This window comes from Grus americana, chromosome 3 (genome assembly GCF_028858705.1).
Source record: "Grus americana isolate bGruAme1 chromosome 3, bGruAme1.mat, whole genome shotgun sequence".
Classification (NCBI taxonomy): domain Eukaryota; kingdom Metazoa; phylum Chordata; class Aves; order Gruiformes; family Gruidae; genus Grus; species Grus americana.
The window spans coordinates 1,947,685-1,966,240 of NC_072854.1; the positions used below are offsets into that span (position 1 = coordinate 1,947,685).

An 18,556-nucleotide genomic window follows, 5' to 3' on the forward strand; every position below is an offset into this window, starting at 1 on the left:
AGGCATGATGGCCATGGGATGTAAGGGGCCGCTATGGGGGGACATGAGGGGTGGCCATGGGGAGATGAGGGGTGAGGTGGCAGCCGGTGCAGTGTGAGTGGCCACCTTGGGAGGAGATGAGGGGTGGCCATGAAGGGTGAGCGTTGGCCACGAGTGGTGGCCATGGCCGCTTGTGAGGCCAGGGGAAGGTGACTAGCATTGCCTCCCTCTGAGGAACAGTGCTGAGGTGCCCCCAACACCACCCACCAGCTCCTTCCCCCAGAGCCTGCTGGCCATGGGGGTCCTGCCCATCGCCAGCCCCGCTCCTCTCCCACAGCTGCCACGCCTGACCCCCAGGCCTGGAGGGGTGACAGGCCTCGGCATGGGGCCAAGCATCGCCGGGCTGACTGGCTGCCGAGGGCGGCCTCCACCAACGCTGGTGGGGTGTGTGGTGCCCTCCCAGCCCCCCGTCCCGGCTGCTTTGCGATGTCTCTACTCGCATGTTGCAGCAGCACGTCTCTGCGGAGCAAACTGCCTCCTAACGTGCGTGAGATCGCAGGTGAGGGTTTTCATAGGCACCTGCCCTCATCTGCATATGTAATAACTCGCTTTTCATTTGAACAGGTATTGAGGTGACTTAGAAATCCAAGCCTGAGGAGCTTGGAAGGAAATTTAGGAGCACTGCTGGAAGTAGAAGATCTTGGCTTCTGTTTGGGTGCTGTGGAAAAGGTACCTTATTTTTACTGGACAAAAAAAATACATACATATAATACTAGAGTCCTCATACAGACAAGGCAGGTTTCATTTTTTATACAACGAGTGGATGATAACCCCTTCCTGTCCCAACAATTTACCTTGGACAACCGTAGTAAAACCCCGGTTGCGTTGTGTATATTAGTTGGTGGTAAAAATACATTATTTTTTTTTTTTTTAAGTTGGCAACAGGCCCAGCGTTTGTCCCCGCTAGCTGACACACATTAAAATAAATTGCCTTGCCTGTACTGAGGTTTTAAAGGTGATTGCCCAAACGGGCTGCCTCTCACTGAAGGGAGGGATATCCTGGGGGGTATGATTTGGTGTTTGGGGGTTCCCCAGTAAAGCCTGAAGATGTTGTGTTGGCCGCTGCATTTGTAAATCAACTTTCTGTTAACATGCTGTAAAGGGACAAACAGCAAAAGTGGGAATTTTTGTCACTGGGAACCCAAAAGCCAAGGCTTTGAGGGGGTAAATTCAGTGCCTGAACCAAAATAAACCCCAAAAGGAGCATCAGTGCTATTGATTTAATTACTTATTGCTAAACAGGCTCGGTGAGACCAGTGAAACTGCTCCAGTAAAAGAAAAACCTTCGAGGTTTGTGTGTGGTTGTGCAGGAGAGCTGTGGCAGGGACTCGAGTTGGGGGTCACCTCAAAATTAAGATAAATTAGCGGTAGGGCCCATTAAACGCAAACCGAGAGACTCTGGCCACAGAGCCGGGACCCTGTGAGGTGTCTGTGGGGTGTAAGGACAGCGGGGTGATGGGGAACCCCGTCCCTTGGGCAGGGGGGTGCCGGGGTGTAGGGGGAGCCCCGGCCCTGCAGAGGCAAAAAGCCCCAACAGACAAAACTTAAAATATTAAAAAAAAAAAAAAAAAAAGCGCCTTTCAGGCCAATACAGCTTAGTAAGCAACAAGAAATCGCATGAGCGCTGCCAGCCGCCACGCCTGGCGTCTCCCCCCGCTCGCCCGGCCCCGACGCTTGGGTAAACAGCGGAGCCCCGGGGGCTGCGGGGAGCCCAGGCGGTGGGAACGCGGGGCCTCCCTCCCCCTACCCGCCGGGAGCCGGCTCGCTTGGAGGCGAGAACCGGGAGGGCAACGGAGGGATGCATGCGCCTGCCCGCCTGCCTTCCCCCCGCGGTGGGCGGGCGGGGAGCGCCGGCATCCCCCGGGCCGGGGCGGTGCGGTACAACCCGGCGGGAGCGGCGGGGCCGGGGCTGGGTGGCGGGGGCGTGCATTTAAAGGGAGCCGCGGAGCCAATGCGCAGGAAGGGGCCGAGCATGTGGGGAGGTTGTTTACACCAGCCCGGCCCCGGGAGCTTTAACCCGGCCGGCGGCGAGGCGCAGAGCAGGGCTCCCCGGACGCTGTGAGTAGCGGGGCTGCGGTGCCGGGCATCCCCCGCCCGGCTTCCCTCTTTTCCTCCTCCCCACCCGGCATTACCGGGAAAAAAAGCAAAAAAATATTAAAAAAAAAAAAAAAAGCGCGCGCGGGAGCGGTGGTTCCCGCCCGGCCGGGCCGCGCCTCCCTGGCCCCGGCTCCTCCCCGCCCCGCCCGGCGGGGCTCCAGCCCCGGGCCGCCGCGTACGTGAGCCGGCCGCGGCGGGGACGGGGATTTCAAAACAAGCTGCGGCGGGGGAGGAGGGTGGGGGAAGGCGGGAGCCGCGCCGGAGGTAAGCGCCGAGCCGCGCCGGGCCCACTCTCCCGCTCTGCGACTCCCTCCTCCTCCACGGGGGGCAGCCGGCTTTGCCCCCCCCCCCCCCCCCCCCCTCCCCGTCCCCCACGGGTCTTTGCCGTCCCCAGCTGCGCACACCCCCTCCCCCGAGTCCTGCCCGCTGCGCTCCCTCCGGTGCCTGCCCTCCCCGCCCCGGGCCTGCCCGGTGCCTGTGTCCCTCCCGCCCCCTGCCCGGTGAACTCTCCCCCCTACCCCGGTGCGTGCCACGCCCCCGGCTGCCCGGTGCATGCACCCCCCCCAGCCCCCCCCCCTTTTCGAGTCTGCCCCCCTCCTTCCCGTGCATGTCCCGCCCCACCGGGGCCTGTGCGCGGTGCACGCCCCGCCTCCCGGCTTGCCCGGTGCATGTGTGTGTCCCCCCCTCCCCGTGGACGTCCCCCGCCCGCCGCAGCCCGCCCCGCGCACACGTGCCCTGCCCGGTGCCTCCCTCCGCGGCAGGCCCGGACACACGCCGCCTCCTCCCCTGCCTCCGGCCCTGCCATCTTCCCCACGTGCCCTGCCTGTCCGCACGGCCGCGGGCCCTGCACACGCATGCACGCACATATGCACACGGGTGTGCATGCACATATGCATGCCGTGCGTGCCCTGTCTCCTGCTGCACGCTCGTCCCGGTGCCCGCATGATGGCTTCAAGTCACGCTCCGCCGGCACCGCTCCCAGAAAGCAGCAAACTCCCGCCCTTTCCTTCCTGGCTGTCCTTGCCGCCAGCGCACACCGGCCCGCTGATGCCCAGGGAAGTTGCACTGCCTGCACCGGCATTCCCACCTGCACCGACATTCATGCCTCTGCTGGGAAAAGTGTCTTTAGGCAGGCGGGTGTTTTCAAAAAGCGTTTTCTTCTGGAATCACCCACCGGTGGCAAACGCCGTCGTGGGTGAAACGGCAGGGTGAGGGTCAGGGAGCCCTTCCTGGCACTGCTGGTGGGGATACGGTGCAGCCCCGTGGTGGTGACATGTCCACGGGCAGAACCCAAGCGGTGGGCAGCAAGCACGGAGGCGGGATTAGGAAGAAACTGTTGGGGAAGGTGCCTGTTTTGCGTTGTTTTCTGTGAGGGTTAGGTCATGGATGGTTTTGGCTCTGTCTTGGGGTCAGTAGATCCTTGCCACTCTTTTTTTTTAAATAAAGGCCCAAACTTTGCAAACCGCTCCATGCGGATATCTTGTTTCCCAGTCACGTGTGCTGATGGGCGCAGGGCCGGAGTGCGGTTTGCAAAGGGCTTTGGGATGTGTTGAGATGAGAAGGGGCTTTTTGGAAACCGTGGGCTGGGAGGGAGGATGAAAAACTGGGGTTTGTTATCAGTTATTGCAGTGTTTAGGGTCTCTTATAGGGTGGACTTTGCGGTCTGGGTTGCTGATCTTGTGGCGTGGTGGTCTGTGGCAGGAGTTAGGCTGGATTTGAGGGAACCTACCAGCACTTATTCCTGAAAAAATGGGGGGTGCTGTAATTGCACATTCCCTGGGAAGGGGATTTGTGCCAGCCGCCCTGGTTTGCGCAGCACCATGGGTGCAGGAGCTGCCTTTCTACCGGCAAACCCCAGACAAACAGCAGTCGGGGTGAGCGCCAGGGCACCCTCCCCGCTTTGCCGCACGCCCCCCCGACCTTCCCTGCTTGCTAAATGAAGTGTTCCTCATTTGCCAAATGAGGCACCTTCTTTCCCAAAACCTCTACCCGGGCTTGCTCTGCCGGCAGCAGCGGCAATGCCGGTAGTCACAAGGGCTGACATTTTTCCCCGGCGAGCGCTGGAAAAATGCTGTCCAAAATACACGCCCGGCATTGAAGCAAGAAATAATTTGGGATCTGTGCCGGCTCTGACCCCTGCGGCGCGTGATTGCTAACAGCTGGGAGGGCTCGCGGCGGCAGCGTGGCCTCCCGGCTCCGCCTGTGCCGCTGACGCCCTCCCAGCTCTTGCTCCTCTTCTTGCTTTGTGTTTTGGGGCACGGGGGGAGGGGGGGGGAAGAAAGGATTTTTTTGGCGTTGGTGTGTCACCCTCGGCTATGGGCTGAACGCTGAAATGGGATCCGGCATTCAAAGGTCTGCTGGAAGCAGATGTGGCTCCCAAAACTGGCTTTTGGGAGGGCTTTCCTTCCCTTAGTTGCAATCGCGCCTCTCTCCTCCTTCCCGCTTCCCCACCCTCCCCCAGGCCGGAGGGGAAAGGAAAGGGAAAGCGAAATGAAACCCTGAAGGAAATGAGAAGCAGCCTCCCACCTTTGGCGCTGCCCTCACCACACCTGGTCGCCAGCCAAGCACTGCCTTGAAACCGGTGTGCGCTGACCGTTGTTGAAGTGACGGAGATTTGGCGCCGTTTTCTGTGCCGTGGCAGCAGTGACATTGCTCCATCGACTCCCTGAGCCCTTGGAAAGGCAGTTCCCAAACACCCCCCCCCCCCCCCCCCGCCTTGGAGATCTGAGCGCGAGGTTTTAAGGTGATGCAGGAGGAAATGTGGTCTGGTGCTAATTCCTGCGGTGAGGTGGAGGGGCTTTGCCGCAGCTTTGCTCTGGGATTTGAAACAAACCGCCGTGTCCCTCCCTCCCAGCCCTTTCGGTTTCCTTTTGGATGAGAAAGTCCCGTATGGGTATATAGGAAATTTAGGAGCAGAGCTGCTTGGCCAGGTCACTTGTCTTCATCAGAAAATATGTTGCACCATGGAAAGAAGACATTATCGGACAGAGTGGGCTCAGGAGCATCCCCCGGTGATGCCCATACGCTGCGAAGTCCTGCATGTTTCCTGGGCAGGGCAAGATGAGAGGGAAGCGGCTCTGCTCTGCCAGCCGCTGCGGCCTCTTTGATCCTGCTCTGGAGGCAAGGCGGCGACGACGGTGGCAAAGTCCCCGTGCGCTGCGAGACGGGCAACCCTGGCGCGAGGTGCTGTCCCCAGCACGCCTCTATCCGTTATGCACCCTATCCTGCTCTTCCTGCTCTATTCTTTATGGCTCCTAAATAGCTGTTAATTTTCTACTCGGGGATGGCTGGATTTCGGGGGAGGACAAAGTGAGCTGAGGGCATACAGTTATTCATAAAACCGCTTGTAAATCTTGGGCGTCCTTTGAAGCGGGACGTGGTTTGGAGTAACCCTTCCTGGGACAGTTGGAGGTCAAGAGGAGCAGCAAGCTCCCCTTCCCTTCCTTGGAAAACTTTTCTCATCCAAGATAGTATGTAAGACAGTGCTACATAAATCAGATGTAAAAAAAAATATATATATATATTTGATCTGCCATTAAAATGCCATCACTCTGTAACGGGGAACTGAGCCATCTCTTGCAGCGACCCTGCACGAGAAGAGGAGGGTCCGGGTGCAAGCACCTGGCAGCTCAGGGTTAATCCTCCCTCTTGCACAAGTAGCAGCTCCTCGGACTTGGACTCTCCGTGGCCCAGGTTACACTCCAACCCGGACGCCCGACAAACACCCGCAGCCCCCATCCAGCTGGGTGACGCTCGCTGACAAGCCCGGGCGGGGTGGCAAAGGTGACAGAGTTGGTGGTGGTGCAAAAGCACACGGCTTTTTCGATGTACCCCGAGACATGGGGCTGCACCAAGCCTCTTACCTGTTCTTTCTCCTCCCAAACCCCGAGTGCCGTCACCCTTTGGCCTCACCATGGTGTGCATCCTCTGTTCCCGTGCTCCTCGGAGAGGGTGTTGCAGCAGAGGAGACTTTGGGAGGAGGATGGGATGGAGGAGGATGGCGAGTGCTGCTGGAGCTGTCAGATTTATCAGGGCTGGGTGCATCGTCTGTCCCCGTAACCTGGGTGTCCCTTGCTTATAAGGAAACCTGTAAACCTTTGTTTCTTTTGAAATGGCAATAAAATCGAGAAATCCAAACAAACGAGCCAGGCAAGCTGCTCTCTTGATAGGCTTGCTAGCAGAGCCACACTGATATGATGAAAACCTATGTCAGAGGAAAAGGAAGCTATTTTGGAGGCAAAAATAGGTTAGTTACAGAGAAACAGTTTAGGATAAAAATGCACCAAACTTTTAATTTTCTAACAAAGCAGGGTAAGAGGATGCTCCTGTTTTGTTGCGAGACTGACCCTGGGAGTGCTGGGCATGAGTTGTGAGCTTGGAGAAACCTCTCCCAAAAGCATGAGAGCTCTTGGAAAGGGGAGGATTGGGGTGCCAGGTGAGAATGAGCGCTGGCTTTTGCTGCCAGAGAGCTTTCCTCCCCTGCCAGAGCGCAGGCAGGACAGTTGCAGGACTGCGCTGGGAATGGGCCCAAGTCTAGAGGTCAAGGTTGAAGAGCACCGATGGCGGGTTTCAGTGTGATGCGCGGGAATAGCCGTGGTGGCCTCCGGAGTGTGCACCAGAGGCAACTTGGGTGGGGGACATGGGCTCCAAGGGCTGTCCTGACTCCATCTGCAGGGTTTCCTTTGGGCTGGCTCATCCCTTTTTTTCCAGAGGGGTTTAGACAGTGAAGAGCTGCAGGGCAGGGGGAGCTCAGGCACGCTGCTGTCCCCATGTCCCCGAGATGTCTCTGTGCCTAGGGGCTGACTGGAGCCCCTGCGCAAGTGCGTGGGGATGCCGGAGCAGTGGAAAGCTGCTTTCTTGGCCGCCAGCATGGCGGTGGGGGGAAAACACTGATTGACCATCATGGTCCTGCACCAAAGGTAACATCCTCATGTCTTTCTCTTCTGCAGCGTGTCCGAGATGGCGAGTGTGCTGTCCAGGCGTCTGGGGAAGCGCTCCCTGCTAGGCACTCGCGTCTCTGCCCCTGGCGCCTTGGCCGAGGGGGTGCTGGTGGCCGCCCAGATCCCTGGCTTGCAGACTGACCTCGGCCGGGCATCTGCCCACGTGGCGCTGCAAGAGGACGGGTCCAGCATGCCGTTGGCGGAGGAGAGCAGCCAAGCACCCAGGTTCCCCAGCCCTGGCCACCGGCAGCTCTGCACTGGACAGCAAGTACGTAAGGAGGCTCTCAGTGTCCTTGGCTGGTGGGCTGCGATCCAGTGGGGGGCTCTGGGGAGGAATAAAACTCCTGGGGCTCTCCTGATGTATGGTGCAGTGGGGTTCTGTGATTACCGAGTCATTAGTGGGTGTTGGCATTAGTGCACTCGGCCCTCGCCATGCCTGATGGGTTGGGACCATACCAGCTCAAACGGAGATCTATCTCTTCCATGAGATGTCTCCAATCCTAGCCAAAGGTGAGTGTCCAGAGAAGAGGGTAAGAAGACCTGACGCTTCCCTCCAGCGTTCTCCGGCTGTCTGAGGCTAAGGGAGATGATTTCTGTACATTTAGTGACCCCCAGTGGACCTTTTTTCCATGAACTTGTCCTGTCTCCCCGTAACCCATGTTAATATCTGCAGGGAAGTGGCAAAGAGCCCCGCAGCTTAGCCAGGGTGGCAACGAACCTCATGGCTCAGGCCTCAGAGCTCAGTCTGCAGCAGCTTTTTGCTGCTGAGAGTTGACGATGTGGATGTATGTGGCAAAGAAGCTCTTAGGGAGGAGTGAGGAGCAATGGCTCGTCCAGAAAAGACATCTAGTCCTGCTGGGCTCCACCATTTCTTGTACCCCAGGCTCCTGATGCTTAGGAGGGCTGTGCCTTGGCTGGGATGCTGCCTGGGGCAGGGAATAGTGTTCATTCTCAATCCCACCGGAACAGTTCCTATTAATGCCTGGCCAAGCAGCACTGTCCGAGGGAAGCCGTGAGCTGCCGACATAGAGCCCATTTCTTGGCTGCTACTTGCAGAACTGTAAAACTTTTTCTGGGCAGAGCTTGTGAAATGGAGTGTAAATAAGGTCCCTGTTCAGTTTTGTGGCTCCTCCTGCCCCATGTTTATTAACCACAGGACAGTGAGAGTTGTTTTCTCGTACGTGCTCCGTGGTGGAGGATTTTGCTTGCTTGGTTTGCTGCTGGGAACAGCATAAAACCAGTGATGGGGTGCCTTCCCCTCCCAACGACAGCCGGGACCTGTGCTGGTGCCTGTGCAAAGCCTGAGGAGGTGTCGGCTCCTCGTGCTGTGCGCAGTCCAGGGACAGCCCTTGTGGTTCACGCGGAAGCCTTACTCCTTGTTTTCAGAAAGCAGGGTCAGCGTCTGCCGTGTCCTGATCCTCGCACTGATCCCCTTATCCCTGGTCCTGCCATGGGTGGCTTTTTCTGCCCGAGGTCCCACCTGAGATGGTCTCGCAGGCTCCTCCCCAGTCAGAGTATGGGTGCGCGTGTCCATCCCATATTGGCTTCTTGGTATGACACCCATGGCGCTTCCATAAAGAGATGTTCCTGTTCCTATAAATAGCCGAGGACACGTGTAGCGTCTTTTCGACACAGATACATTTCCATTAACAGAAATAGGCTCATGGGTGGTAGTGGTGGAAAACTGCCCATCAGGAGTTGGGATGCTGTGAAGCAGGAGGAGTTGAGGTTTCCACATCTCCTTCTCCTGCCTGAGACTGGACTGGAGCCGGGACTGGAAAAGCCAAGGTGTGAATTCAGGATCACTTTGCCCAAGAAACCTCCATTTCCATGTCCCCCTGTGGCTTTAAATCCTTTTATCTACATACTTCAGTGTTTAATAATTGTGGGAGTCCTTGCAGCAGGATGGTGTGAGAACAAAGCCAAAGCAGAGAAATTCATTGGAGAAAAGTCCACCCAAAGCCGTAACACTCAGAGAGGCAGCTGACACCGCCTCAGGAAATCCCTCAACTTGGGATTGCCAGAGTCAGGGAGCTTGTGCCCGGGAAGAGCAGATCTCTTGGTGGTGGGGTTGGGATGAACCCAGGCCACCCCTTTGGTTTGCTGTAACAGCAGTCTGAAGTCCAGGCCCTTCAGGACAGGCTCTGTCTTTGTCCTAAAGCCCTCTGTGGCCCCCTCCGCTGTGGGAGGGAGAGGAGGGGGGATACTGTGGCAGGTGAAGTCTTGCTTGTGCTGTGGCCTGACAATCCCCCGGGAGCAGCGGGGCAGTGAGTGACACTGACAAACCACCCCTCATGCCGTTTTCAGGTCCTTGTCACCTACAACGGGCAGGAGTGCACCGGCCTGGTGGAGCAACACAACCCGCTGAGCGACAAGGTGAAGGTGCTGCTGCCAGAACAGGGCTTGCAGGCGTGCTGGAGGGCGCAGGACGTGCGGCCGGCTGCGCTTCAGCCCCCGGCCCTGCCCGCAGCTGGTGGTCCCAACCCTGCCGAGGCGCTGCAGAGATCCGTATCCAGCAATATCGATGTACCCAAGAGGTTTGTGCCTTTGGCTGGTGGTATCTCACTCAGGTGGGAGAGCGGCTCTTGGTGGCTCCAGTAACACGATTGGTTTTACACCAACAGAGCAAGCAGTGATGCTGAGGATATATCTGCCTTCCTAGCGCAGGATTATCTGGAGGACGGTTAAATTTAGGATTAAGGGGATTTTATTTTTTTTTTCCTCCAAATGGGGAGAAAACATCCTTCCCAGTGACTTAAAAATGACGCAAAGTTTAGGGGGGGCGGGGGGAAGAACCTGCGCTGCTGCTGCAGGTTGTGCTGCCCTTTGGGTGCCCAGTGACCCCCTGGGTTATACCCAGGCTGTTTCTCTGCTTTTTTCCTCTATGTGGTTCACATCTCTCCCTTCACGGTGCAGGAAAGCTGACGCAGCTGTGGAGATGGATGAGATGGTGGCAGCCATGGTACTGACGAGCCTGTCCTGCAGCCCTGTGGTGCAGAGCCCTCCCGCCGGCGAGAGTGGTATCCCCCGTGAGTGTGCATTTAAAATATTCTTGTATATTTATTAAAAAACCCCAACACCTGAAACAAAAGGAGATGCGGATAAACATGCTGTGCCCTTTGGATCTCAGTGTCAGGGCTCTTGCTTGCTGCAGAGGTGCTTTGCGGGGTGCCAAATAGCTGCCAGGACAGGGACCGTGCTGGGCTGGAGGTGGCCAGGGAGCAGCACCAGGGGCGCAGTGGCACCCACGGGTGCAGTTGCTGGTTGGAGCCAAGCAAGCTGGGACGCCCCTGGCAGTGCGTTGGGGGTAACCCTGCTCTCCACAGCCGTCCCGGGGGGCCGGGGAGCCCCGCGCAGGAGTCCCAGGCCGGGGAGCACCGCCCGGTCGCTCCTTTTTTTAGAGACAGTTTCATTCCTGAGGAGTCAAATGCAGCCAGAGGGATAAAAATAGCCGCCTGGAGCCGTGGGAAATGTGCGTGCCCCGGTGCTGGCTGCTCGCCGTGTGCTGGCTGTGCCCGCAGGATTGCACTGATGCCAAGGAGGATGGGGAGGGGAAAAAAGGGATAAATGACCAATAATTGGGAGCTGGCACTGAGCAAAGGTGCAAAGGCTTCACTTTGCCAAGTTTTTAAAAAAATAAATAGAGGCAAACTGTTGTTGCTGGTTATCCAACTTCAGGGCTGGTCTCTGCCCTGGGGGGGTTTGGTCAGCCTTGAGCTGATGATGGCAGCGTGTGTCCCCTCCCCACAGCATCGCGGGTGGCGTGCGATCCCTGGAAGGAGAGCGGCGACGTCTCAGATAGTGGTAGCAGCACCACCAGCGGGCACTGGAGCGGGGGCAGCGACATCTCCACCCCTTCGCCCCCTCATCCTGCCGGCAGCCCCAAGTACTCCAGCGAGGCCCTGAGCTCCCCCCAGGTAGATGATGGCTTCGAGACCGACTCCGACCCCTTTCTCCTTGACGAACCTGCTCCTCGCAAGAGAAAGGTACTGCTGCCATGGGGTGGGGTCCCAGCACTGGTGGGGTGGCTTGAGCTAAGCTGGTGTCCTGTGGAGGGGATGCTGCCACCAGGCAGGGGGTGACACGGGCCGTCTCTCTGCCAGAACTCGGTGAAGGTGATGTACAAGTGCCTGTGGCCAAACTGCGGCAAGGTCCTGCGCTCCATCGTCGGCATCAAGCGGCACGTCAAGACCCAGCACCTCGGGTAAGGTGAAGGTTTCACCTCCTTGATCCCTTCCCAGTGCCAAAGCCGCACACCCTGCCACTGCATAATTCATAATTCCTGCAGCAAATATCCCTAGTATCAGAGATGGCCACCTGCACTGAGCTTGGCAGTTCTTAGCTGAGCAGTCTGTGTCACCAAAGCCACTGCTGTATTTGTCCCCACCTTCAGGGAATGCAGGGCTTTCCGGGAGGCACGGGAGCTCCATCTGGGGTTCGGGACTGCCCAGCTTGGGTGTGCATTTTCAGTCGGAGGGGTTCAGGTTACACGCGAGCCCTGGGCTCCTGGGCAGAGGCAGAAAGGCACCACCCCAGCTGGGTTTGGCAAGGGCTGGCAGCATGAAAGCTGTGCCTGCTGCAGCAGCAGCAGCTGGCTCCAGCTTGGCCGTTGGGGCTGCCATGGGCACCTACATACCATCCCGGTGGTGACCATCCCGGTGGTGACCACCCCTTTGGCAGTTTGCTTTGTCCTGACTTTCTGTGAATTCTTCCCAAAATACAAAGTAGTAAGGGTGTGGGGATCAGCTTTGCTATGCTCTCCTCCTGCAGCCCCATTGCATTTCTCACCTCAACCTCAGTTTTCTTGTGCTTTTGTCCATGTTTTCCGGTATGTATTTTTCTTCTCCCTTGCAAACGTGAATGCTCAGGGAAAGGCGAGGACAGAAGGGCCGTGGCGCAGTGGGCAGCGCTGGACTGCCATCCAGTGCCGAATAAATGCACTGGGAAAATAATAAGAAAGACTTCAGAGGCTGTTTCCTGCTGGGTCAACCACAGGGCTTCGGTTGCAGCTGTGCTAAATGAACTCGATGAGAAGTGAGCAGGGGATTTTCAGTGGCACCCGGTCAATATGCCAGCATTTTTAAAGGCCCTGGAAGAGTTATTGATCTTTCTTGGAAGCGTGAAGTGCCGCTGCAGAGGCAGTGGCCGTTGCTGATTGTGGCCGATGTGATGCTTTTGAGCCTGGGAGTGGAGCTTCTCTGCCAAGGAGGGCAAGATCACTCTCCCCTGGGGAAGTTGAGGGCTTCTCACCTAGGTGGACACAGGAGCACCTTTTCATCGCTGTCCCCCTTTCCTCCCTGCAGGGACGGCGCAGACTCTGACCAGCGGAAGCGGGAGGAGGATTTCTACTACACCGAAGTGCAGGTGAAGGAAGAGCCGGCGCCGGAGGCGGCTGCTGCCGTCAGCCCTACGTCCGCGTCCGCCCCCATCATCATCCAGCAAGCCCTGGCAAAGCCAGAGGCGCTGCTGGTGGAGCAGCCGGCGCTGGAGCCCGCCCTGGCCAGCAGCGCCCTGAGCCAGTCTGCCCCCAGCTCCTTCTGGCACATCCAGGCTGATCATGCCTACCAGGTGAGCTGGTGGCATCTCCCGGGGACCAGTCGCCTCCTGAAATCTTGCCAAAGGGCAGGTCATGATCCGGTTTGCTCCGCAAGTCCCCCCTGCGGCAGGGACGTTTCGTTGCCACCCCCACAGCACGGAGAGGCTTTGGTGCTGGTGTAGCACAGTCCCCTGCCTGCCTGCCCTTCAGCCCTTGAGCAACCAGCTTTGTTAACACGCTTGGTTAAGGGGCTCATGTGCTTCTGCCACCGTTCCTGGGCTGGGGGGGAGCTGCTGGCCTCTGCTTCCCTGCAATTACCCCGTGCTGGTATGTAACACGCCCTTCTGCCGGCAGATAACACGGGGCTGGAATGCAGCCGTGCCGGATCCTGCACGTCTCCGCTGCACGCTTGCTGGGGCACGGGCTTTTGAGGCACAGGAAACTTGGGGACCTGGAGCAGTGGCCCTGTGGGTACCCTGAGCCAGTGGCCCTTGTCCCAGGGACTGTTTGAGAGCCAAGTGCTGTTCTGGAGCTGCAAGCTAGCGCAGGGACAGGGTATATAGATCCATAAGCTGCATGCATATCCATTCCCATTCCAGGGAACAGATATGACATCATCTAAAAGCAGAAAGCCTACGTAAATAGGTGCAAAAATGCTTAAATACAGACCAGGGTGGTGCACGAGGTTTGGCATTGCCACCAAATGCGGTTGCAGGAGTGAAGAAGCTGCTGTTCCCCTGCAAAAGGTGACACAGCCTGTGTGCCGTGCCCTGTGTTAGCAGGATCCCGTGCTGGAGCAGAGGTTGCATGGGGATTTCCATCCCACCCCCAGTGCTCCCAGTTTACGGGTACTCCAGGATGGTCTTCACAGGGAGATGAATGCCTGTGGGGTGGCACGTGGAAACAGGGGACCCCCGGGGCTAATGCTGACCCCTCTCTTCCCCTACAGGCGTTGCCCTCGATCCAAATTCCAGTGTCCCCCCACATCTTCACCAGCATCAGCTGGGCCACTGCCACCTCAACTCTCCCGTCCCTGTCACCGGTGAGTCCTGTAGGTGTTTTCCCTTCATCCTTTTGGGATGTAGGGTTGGGCTGGGAGCTGTGGGGACCTTGTCTCTGCATTCTCACTCCCCACTTTAAACATCCGGGTTTGTGGGCTGGGGGCACCCATGTCTCCCGCTACCCCATCACAGTGCCCAGGGGCTGCATAGCAGGAGGACAGCATCGTCCCACATACCCTTTGACACCTGATTCCCTGCAGGTGCGGAGCAGGTCGCTCAGCTTCAGCGAACCCCAGCCACCGACGCCGATGCTCAAGTCCCACCTGATCGTCGCCTCACCGCCCAGGGTGTCCATCGGCACCAGGTGAGGGTCCTGCTGGCCAGAGGGGAGCAGAGGGAGAGCCCGTCAGCAAAAGGGGTGCCCTGCATCTCCGCTGAGATGCAGCAGAACGATGCTCAGTCGTGGTTACGGGGCCTTACCCTTAGATACATGACCGAAACTCTGCAATGAGTGGGTAAATGTTATTTCCTCTCTTCCCCCTTTTGCAGGAAAGTCCGTGGTGAAGCCAAAAAGTGCCGTAAGGTGTACGGCATTGAGCATCGGGACCAGTGGTGCACGGCCTGCCGGTGGAAAAAAGCCTGCCAGCGTTTCCTGGACTGAGCGCAGCACCGCGGTGCCGCGTCCCTCCCCTGCTCCTGCCCTGGGAGCACTGGAGTTCCTCACTGCTGCAACCAGGGACCTTGGAGGTACCTCTTGTGACCCCAGAAGACACCTCCAGAGCTGCGTGTAAATTCTTCCTTCTGTATATTGTACATCTGCTGGGTTTGCTCTCTTTTTTTTTTTTAAAAAAAACTTTTTCCAACTTTTTCTTTTTTTAAACCTGAAGAATATCTCCCTTTGTACAGTAAAAGCTGGGGCTGGGAGGGAAGGAAGCCAGTTCCTCGGGGTTCAGGGGAGATTGTAGGCGATTTGGGGACCAAAGAACTACCTGCATTTCCCAGATCAGCCCTAAAAATCTCCTGAACGGTTGCAGCGTGGCTGGGGTGAGGCGTTGAGGCAGCTTCCCGTGTCCTTTGACTACCTAGAAAGTGCCAATCCCTTGTACCCTTTAAGGGAGGGGATTGGTAACAATTATAGCTTTAAAAAAGAAATGCTCTCGGGTTGCTGCAAGCAAGGCAGGAGCGGTTCTCGGGGCAGGAGTCAGAGGTTTCTCTCCCTGCGTGGATGTGGTATTTGCTCATGTCGCATCATACCAGTAGCTCGAGCCTGCACGTACCTCCAGTTGGTTCCAGCGTGTCATTTTTGGAGGCATTCAGGGGAAAAAAAAAACCACCCTAAACACTTTAATCAGGAAAAATATGAGAATTTTTAAGGCAAAACCTGGTGTTCCTTCTCATTTTAGGCTTTGTAAGTCTGCTTAGCTCTGTGAAAGTGTATGTTGTGGCCCTCGCCATGTCTTTCAAAACTAGGCTGAGCAATTTTATTTTTTTTTGTTTAACAATTCCACCAGTAAAGGCAGCTGGGAGGACTGGGAAGGGCTTTCCCTTAGCATCACCATATGGTCCCAATTCAGCAAAACACTCCAATGTTTCCTTTTGAATCCCATGGAGCCTGGTGGGAGTCAGTTTTCTGACTTCTGTCTTTTAAAACATTTATTTACCCAACCCGAATTGCTGCTGGTTTCTCGTCACTGTCGCGACTGTCCCAACTAGACCAGCATCACTGGCGCGGGGCCTTGCACTTGGTGTTGGGCCAGAATGCGTGTGGCCGGGGAGTCGGATTGCCCCGTCAGTTTTCTCCCCTTGCCGGGGCAGGCAGCCATTTGGATTTGTATTACTTTTTTGCTGCATTTTTGATAATCATAGGCCGTAACCCACAACCATTGAGCTGAGAGCAATCCCTGCACGCGGCTTGAGCCCGGGGTGTTTTTTAAGAACCCCACGCTGAGACTCAACTTTCCTTATAAAAGCGAATCAACTGGCTGGGAGAGTGCGATACTGCTCCTGGATTGCCATGAGCCCCGTTGTTAAAGGGATCGAGTGGGCAGGCAAAGCGGGTTGAGATACATATAGATGTATTACTTGGTGCTTGTCGACGTGTTTGGGTATTTTTCATTGTTTGTTTGTTTGTAGTTTTGTACGTATAATCAGTATATTTTCCCGCAACCTGATCTTCTCTCCGATATCCAAGTGGCGGATGCAAAATTTGGCCATTGGAAAGCAGGAGCAAAACTACCCTGGGCAGGGTGTGACCCTGTGGGGGGGGTCAAATCCCAGCTCAAATCCCAGCAAGGAGAGGAGGTTTTGCTCCTCGCTCAGACTCCCGTTCCTGCTGGAGCGCGGTGTTAGCAGCAGGATGTTGGGAAAAGCTTTTTCCTCTCCCACCACCGTTGGAGACTCTTTGCAGGTTCCCAGGTTGAGCGTTTTATTGCAAGAATGACTTCCCAAAGCACGTTGCAGGTTGGTGCTCTGCATTCACAGCCCTGGTAACAATTAACTGTGCGGTGGGGTTGTTGCACTACTCAAAAATAGGTATTTTTTTAATACAAAAAAAAAAAAATCCCCTGCGCCTTTGCTTCTGTGACCTCCAGTGTTTGAATGGCCAGGCCGGCGTTATGCGTCCCGCGTTGCCTCGCGGAGCTCAGCGTGTTTATCCTTTCAGGGAAGGGCCCTGCGATGCCGGGGCGCAGGCAGGTTTTCGGTGATGTCGGAGTTGCTGGGTGGCTCTCTAGAAGCGAGCTGGCGCTTTGAGAAATCACATACAGCACCTCGCTGCATTTTCATTTTCCAAATAGTTTTTAAAAACGGGGCTTGAAGCAGCGCCCAGAGCATGGAAGGGCGGGGGGGGGAAAAAAAGGGTGAATTTGTGCTTTCTTCAGACCTTGTGCCTTTGCCCCCACCACTTGGAGAGACCTGGGCAGGACCAGAGATTTTACTTCTTGCTTTTTATACCTTTTCTGCCCCAAACAGCGTCAGGCAGAGCCAGATCTGCAGCAGCACTGGCCAGACACAACTCTGCTCCCAGGGCTCCCAGCTCTATCACTCAGGAAATGTCAAACCAAGCCATCGGGGTGCAGCATCGCCCTGGCGGGGGGAATTCATCCCCCCGAACTCGGGGTGTAGCATCGGCCACCCCTAGCCCCTCCCAGCGCAGATCTGCCTCAGAGATCAGGTTTTTCACTACCGGGAGCTCGGGTATCCAAAAAACAAAGCGAAAAATACCTTTCTGCTTTTCTGTTAAAGATGTTTTTTAAAAAAAAATTATATAAAAAGGAAGAAAAAGGTGTCAATGGCATTGGAACAAGCAGGCATGCGTGGCGTGCAGCATCCCTGGGTGAGACGGGGGCCGTTTGACCCCCCCCCCAGCAAATATGGGGGACGCTGCCCCTCGGTCCCGGTGGTGCCACCTCCTCCCGCAGCGCGTAGCACTTACTGCCCGGCAGCCGGCAGGGATTATCTCGTGTAGGAGTATTTTATATCAGTGTGGTTTTATCGTGGGCTTGGGAGGGGTGGGAGGTGCGTACAGCTGCTTTTCCGAGGGCTTTTGCGGTACGGACTTAACTGGACAAAATTGTCCTTGTGCTCATGGCTCTTTTCTGTTGGGTTTTTTTTTATTTTTTTAATGGAGAGACTGGTGCAGGTGGGTTGGTCGTTCTTTTTTCCTTCTGGTTTGGGAGTATTTTGGAATTTTTACACTTCAAAACAGAAAAACCTTGTATTTTTTCAGAAACGACAGCAGGCTTCCACCGTGTCTATCGGGTTGGTTGGCATTGGATATATAATTTTTTTTTTTTGGTCCTTTCCCTGTTATTTCCCTTTCCTATTATTTTTAAACTCACTTCCAGCCACCTCCCGACCGTTGGACTTTTCCTCCCGATACTTGAGTCTTGCTGGTCTCAAGAAAAACCCTCTTCAGCCCCAACCGCGGGTAACCCCGACCTGTAAATCCACCCCACAGAGCTTTCCCTTTCGCATCTGGCTGTCTCCCGGAGCGTGTATATGTATGTATATAGGAACCTCTTAATTGGGCACTAATTAATTGGAGGCTGCTCCCCCTTCTCCAACCGGGACACTCTGCCCACCTCACAGCCGGTGGGGGGGGTAGTTGGACCCCGAAAGGCAAAGCGAGTCGGTTTAGTGCAGGGTGACCCCGCGTTGTCACTCGGTGCCCCGTTGCCGGGAAATGTCGTGGAGGTGTCGGGGGCGGTGGGGGAGCAGGGAAGGGGTTGGGGACACTTGTCAGCGTGGCTGTGCCCCCATGGGGCCACCGGCCGCCCGGCCGAGCAGACGCGATGCCGTATCAGTGAATTTTCTGTCTTGTTGGAGCTTTTCTCAGCTGTCTTCCAAGTATTATTTTTATTGGTTAAAAAAAAAAAAAAGAGGAAAAAAGTTTAAAAAGAAAATAAAAATGTGAAATGTAATTTTTACAGCAGCAATATGAAATATATTTTATAAGAAATAAAAAGAAATGTTGCCTGATAGCTTGCTGTCTCATCCTTGTAGCCCGGTGCGGTGGGGGTGCCTCCCTGTCCCCCGTGTCCCCCGCCATGTCCCCCAGGGACCCCGTGTCCCCCGGTGCAGAGGTGGGGGCACTTTCTGCTGCCGCTCGGCCTCCACCCGCAGATGGTTTTTTCTGGCACCACTAGATAGCAGTGTGTGCCTGGCGCTGGGAGCCGCCATGGCAGTTGGCAGCCGATGCTGCTCTTTTCTTTTTTTGTTGGTTTTCCCCCCAAAACCCCCAAATTCATCAAGTTTTTAACCTAGAAGCTGCAGGGAAGTGTCAGTATGTGCTAAACCCGGCAGGTTTTTAATCGGTGTCCTGCCGTGGGCCACTCCGCAAAGTCTTGTGGCCCGGAGCCCTCCCTTGCTGAGAGTCGAAGGGCGAGCTGAGAAGTTGCCTTTTGATGCAAAAAACCTGGATAATTTTATATATGTATTTTTTC

The 18,556-nt window shown here is 56.3% G+C and overlaps 1 protein-coding gene across 2 annotated transcripts; it reads left to right on the plus strand.

Moving 5' to 3' along the window:
• Window positions 1-1,994: 1,994 nt before the first annotated feature.
• ZNF395 (zinc finger protein 395) lies at window positions 1,995-18,089 on the plus strand. 2 transcript variants are annotated; one of them, XM_054821922.1, is made up of 10 exons: window positions 1,995-2,097; window positions 7,086-7,344; window positions 9,384-9,613; window positions 9,993-10,105; window positions 10,827-11,062; window positions 11,180-11,280; window positions 12,380-12,644; window positions 13,562-13,654; window positions 13,874-13,977; window positions 14,163-18,089. In XM_054821922.1, exons 1-10 carry the CDS (start codon window positions 2,012-2,014, stop codon window positions 14,272-14,274), a joined length of 1,599 nt encoding a protein of 532 aa, XP_054677897.1. In that variant the 5' UTR covers window positions 1,995-2,011; the 3' UTR covers window positions 14,275-18,089. The 2 variants fall into 2 exon arrangements, with proteins under 2 accessions (XP_054677897.1, XP_054677898.1); XM_054821923.1 differs by lacking the exon at window positions 1,995-2,097 and adding an exon at window positions 2,370-2,400.
• Window positions 18,090-18,556: the final 467 nt, after the last annotated feature.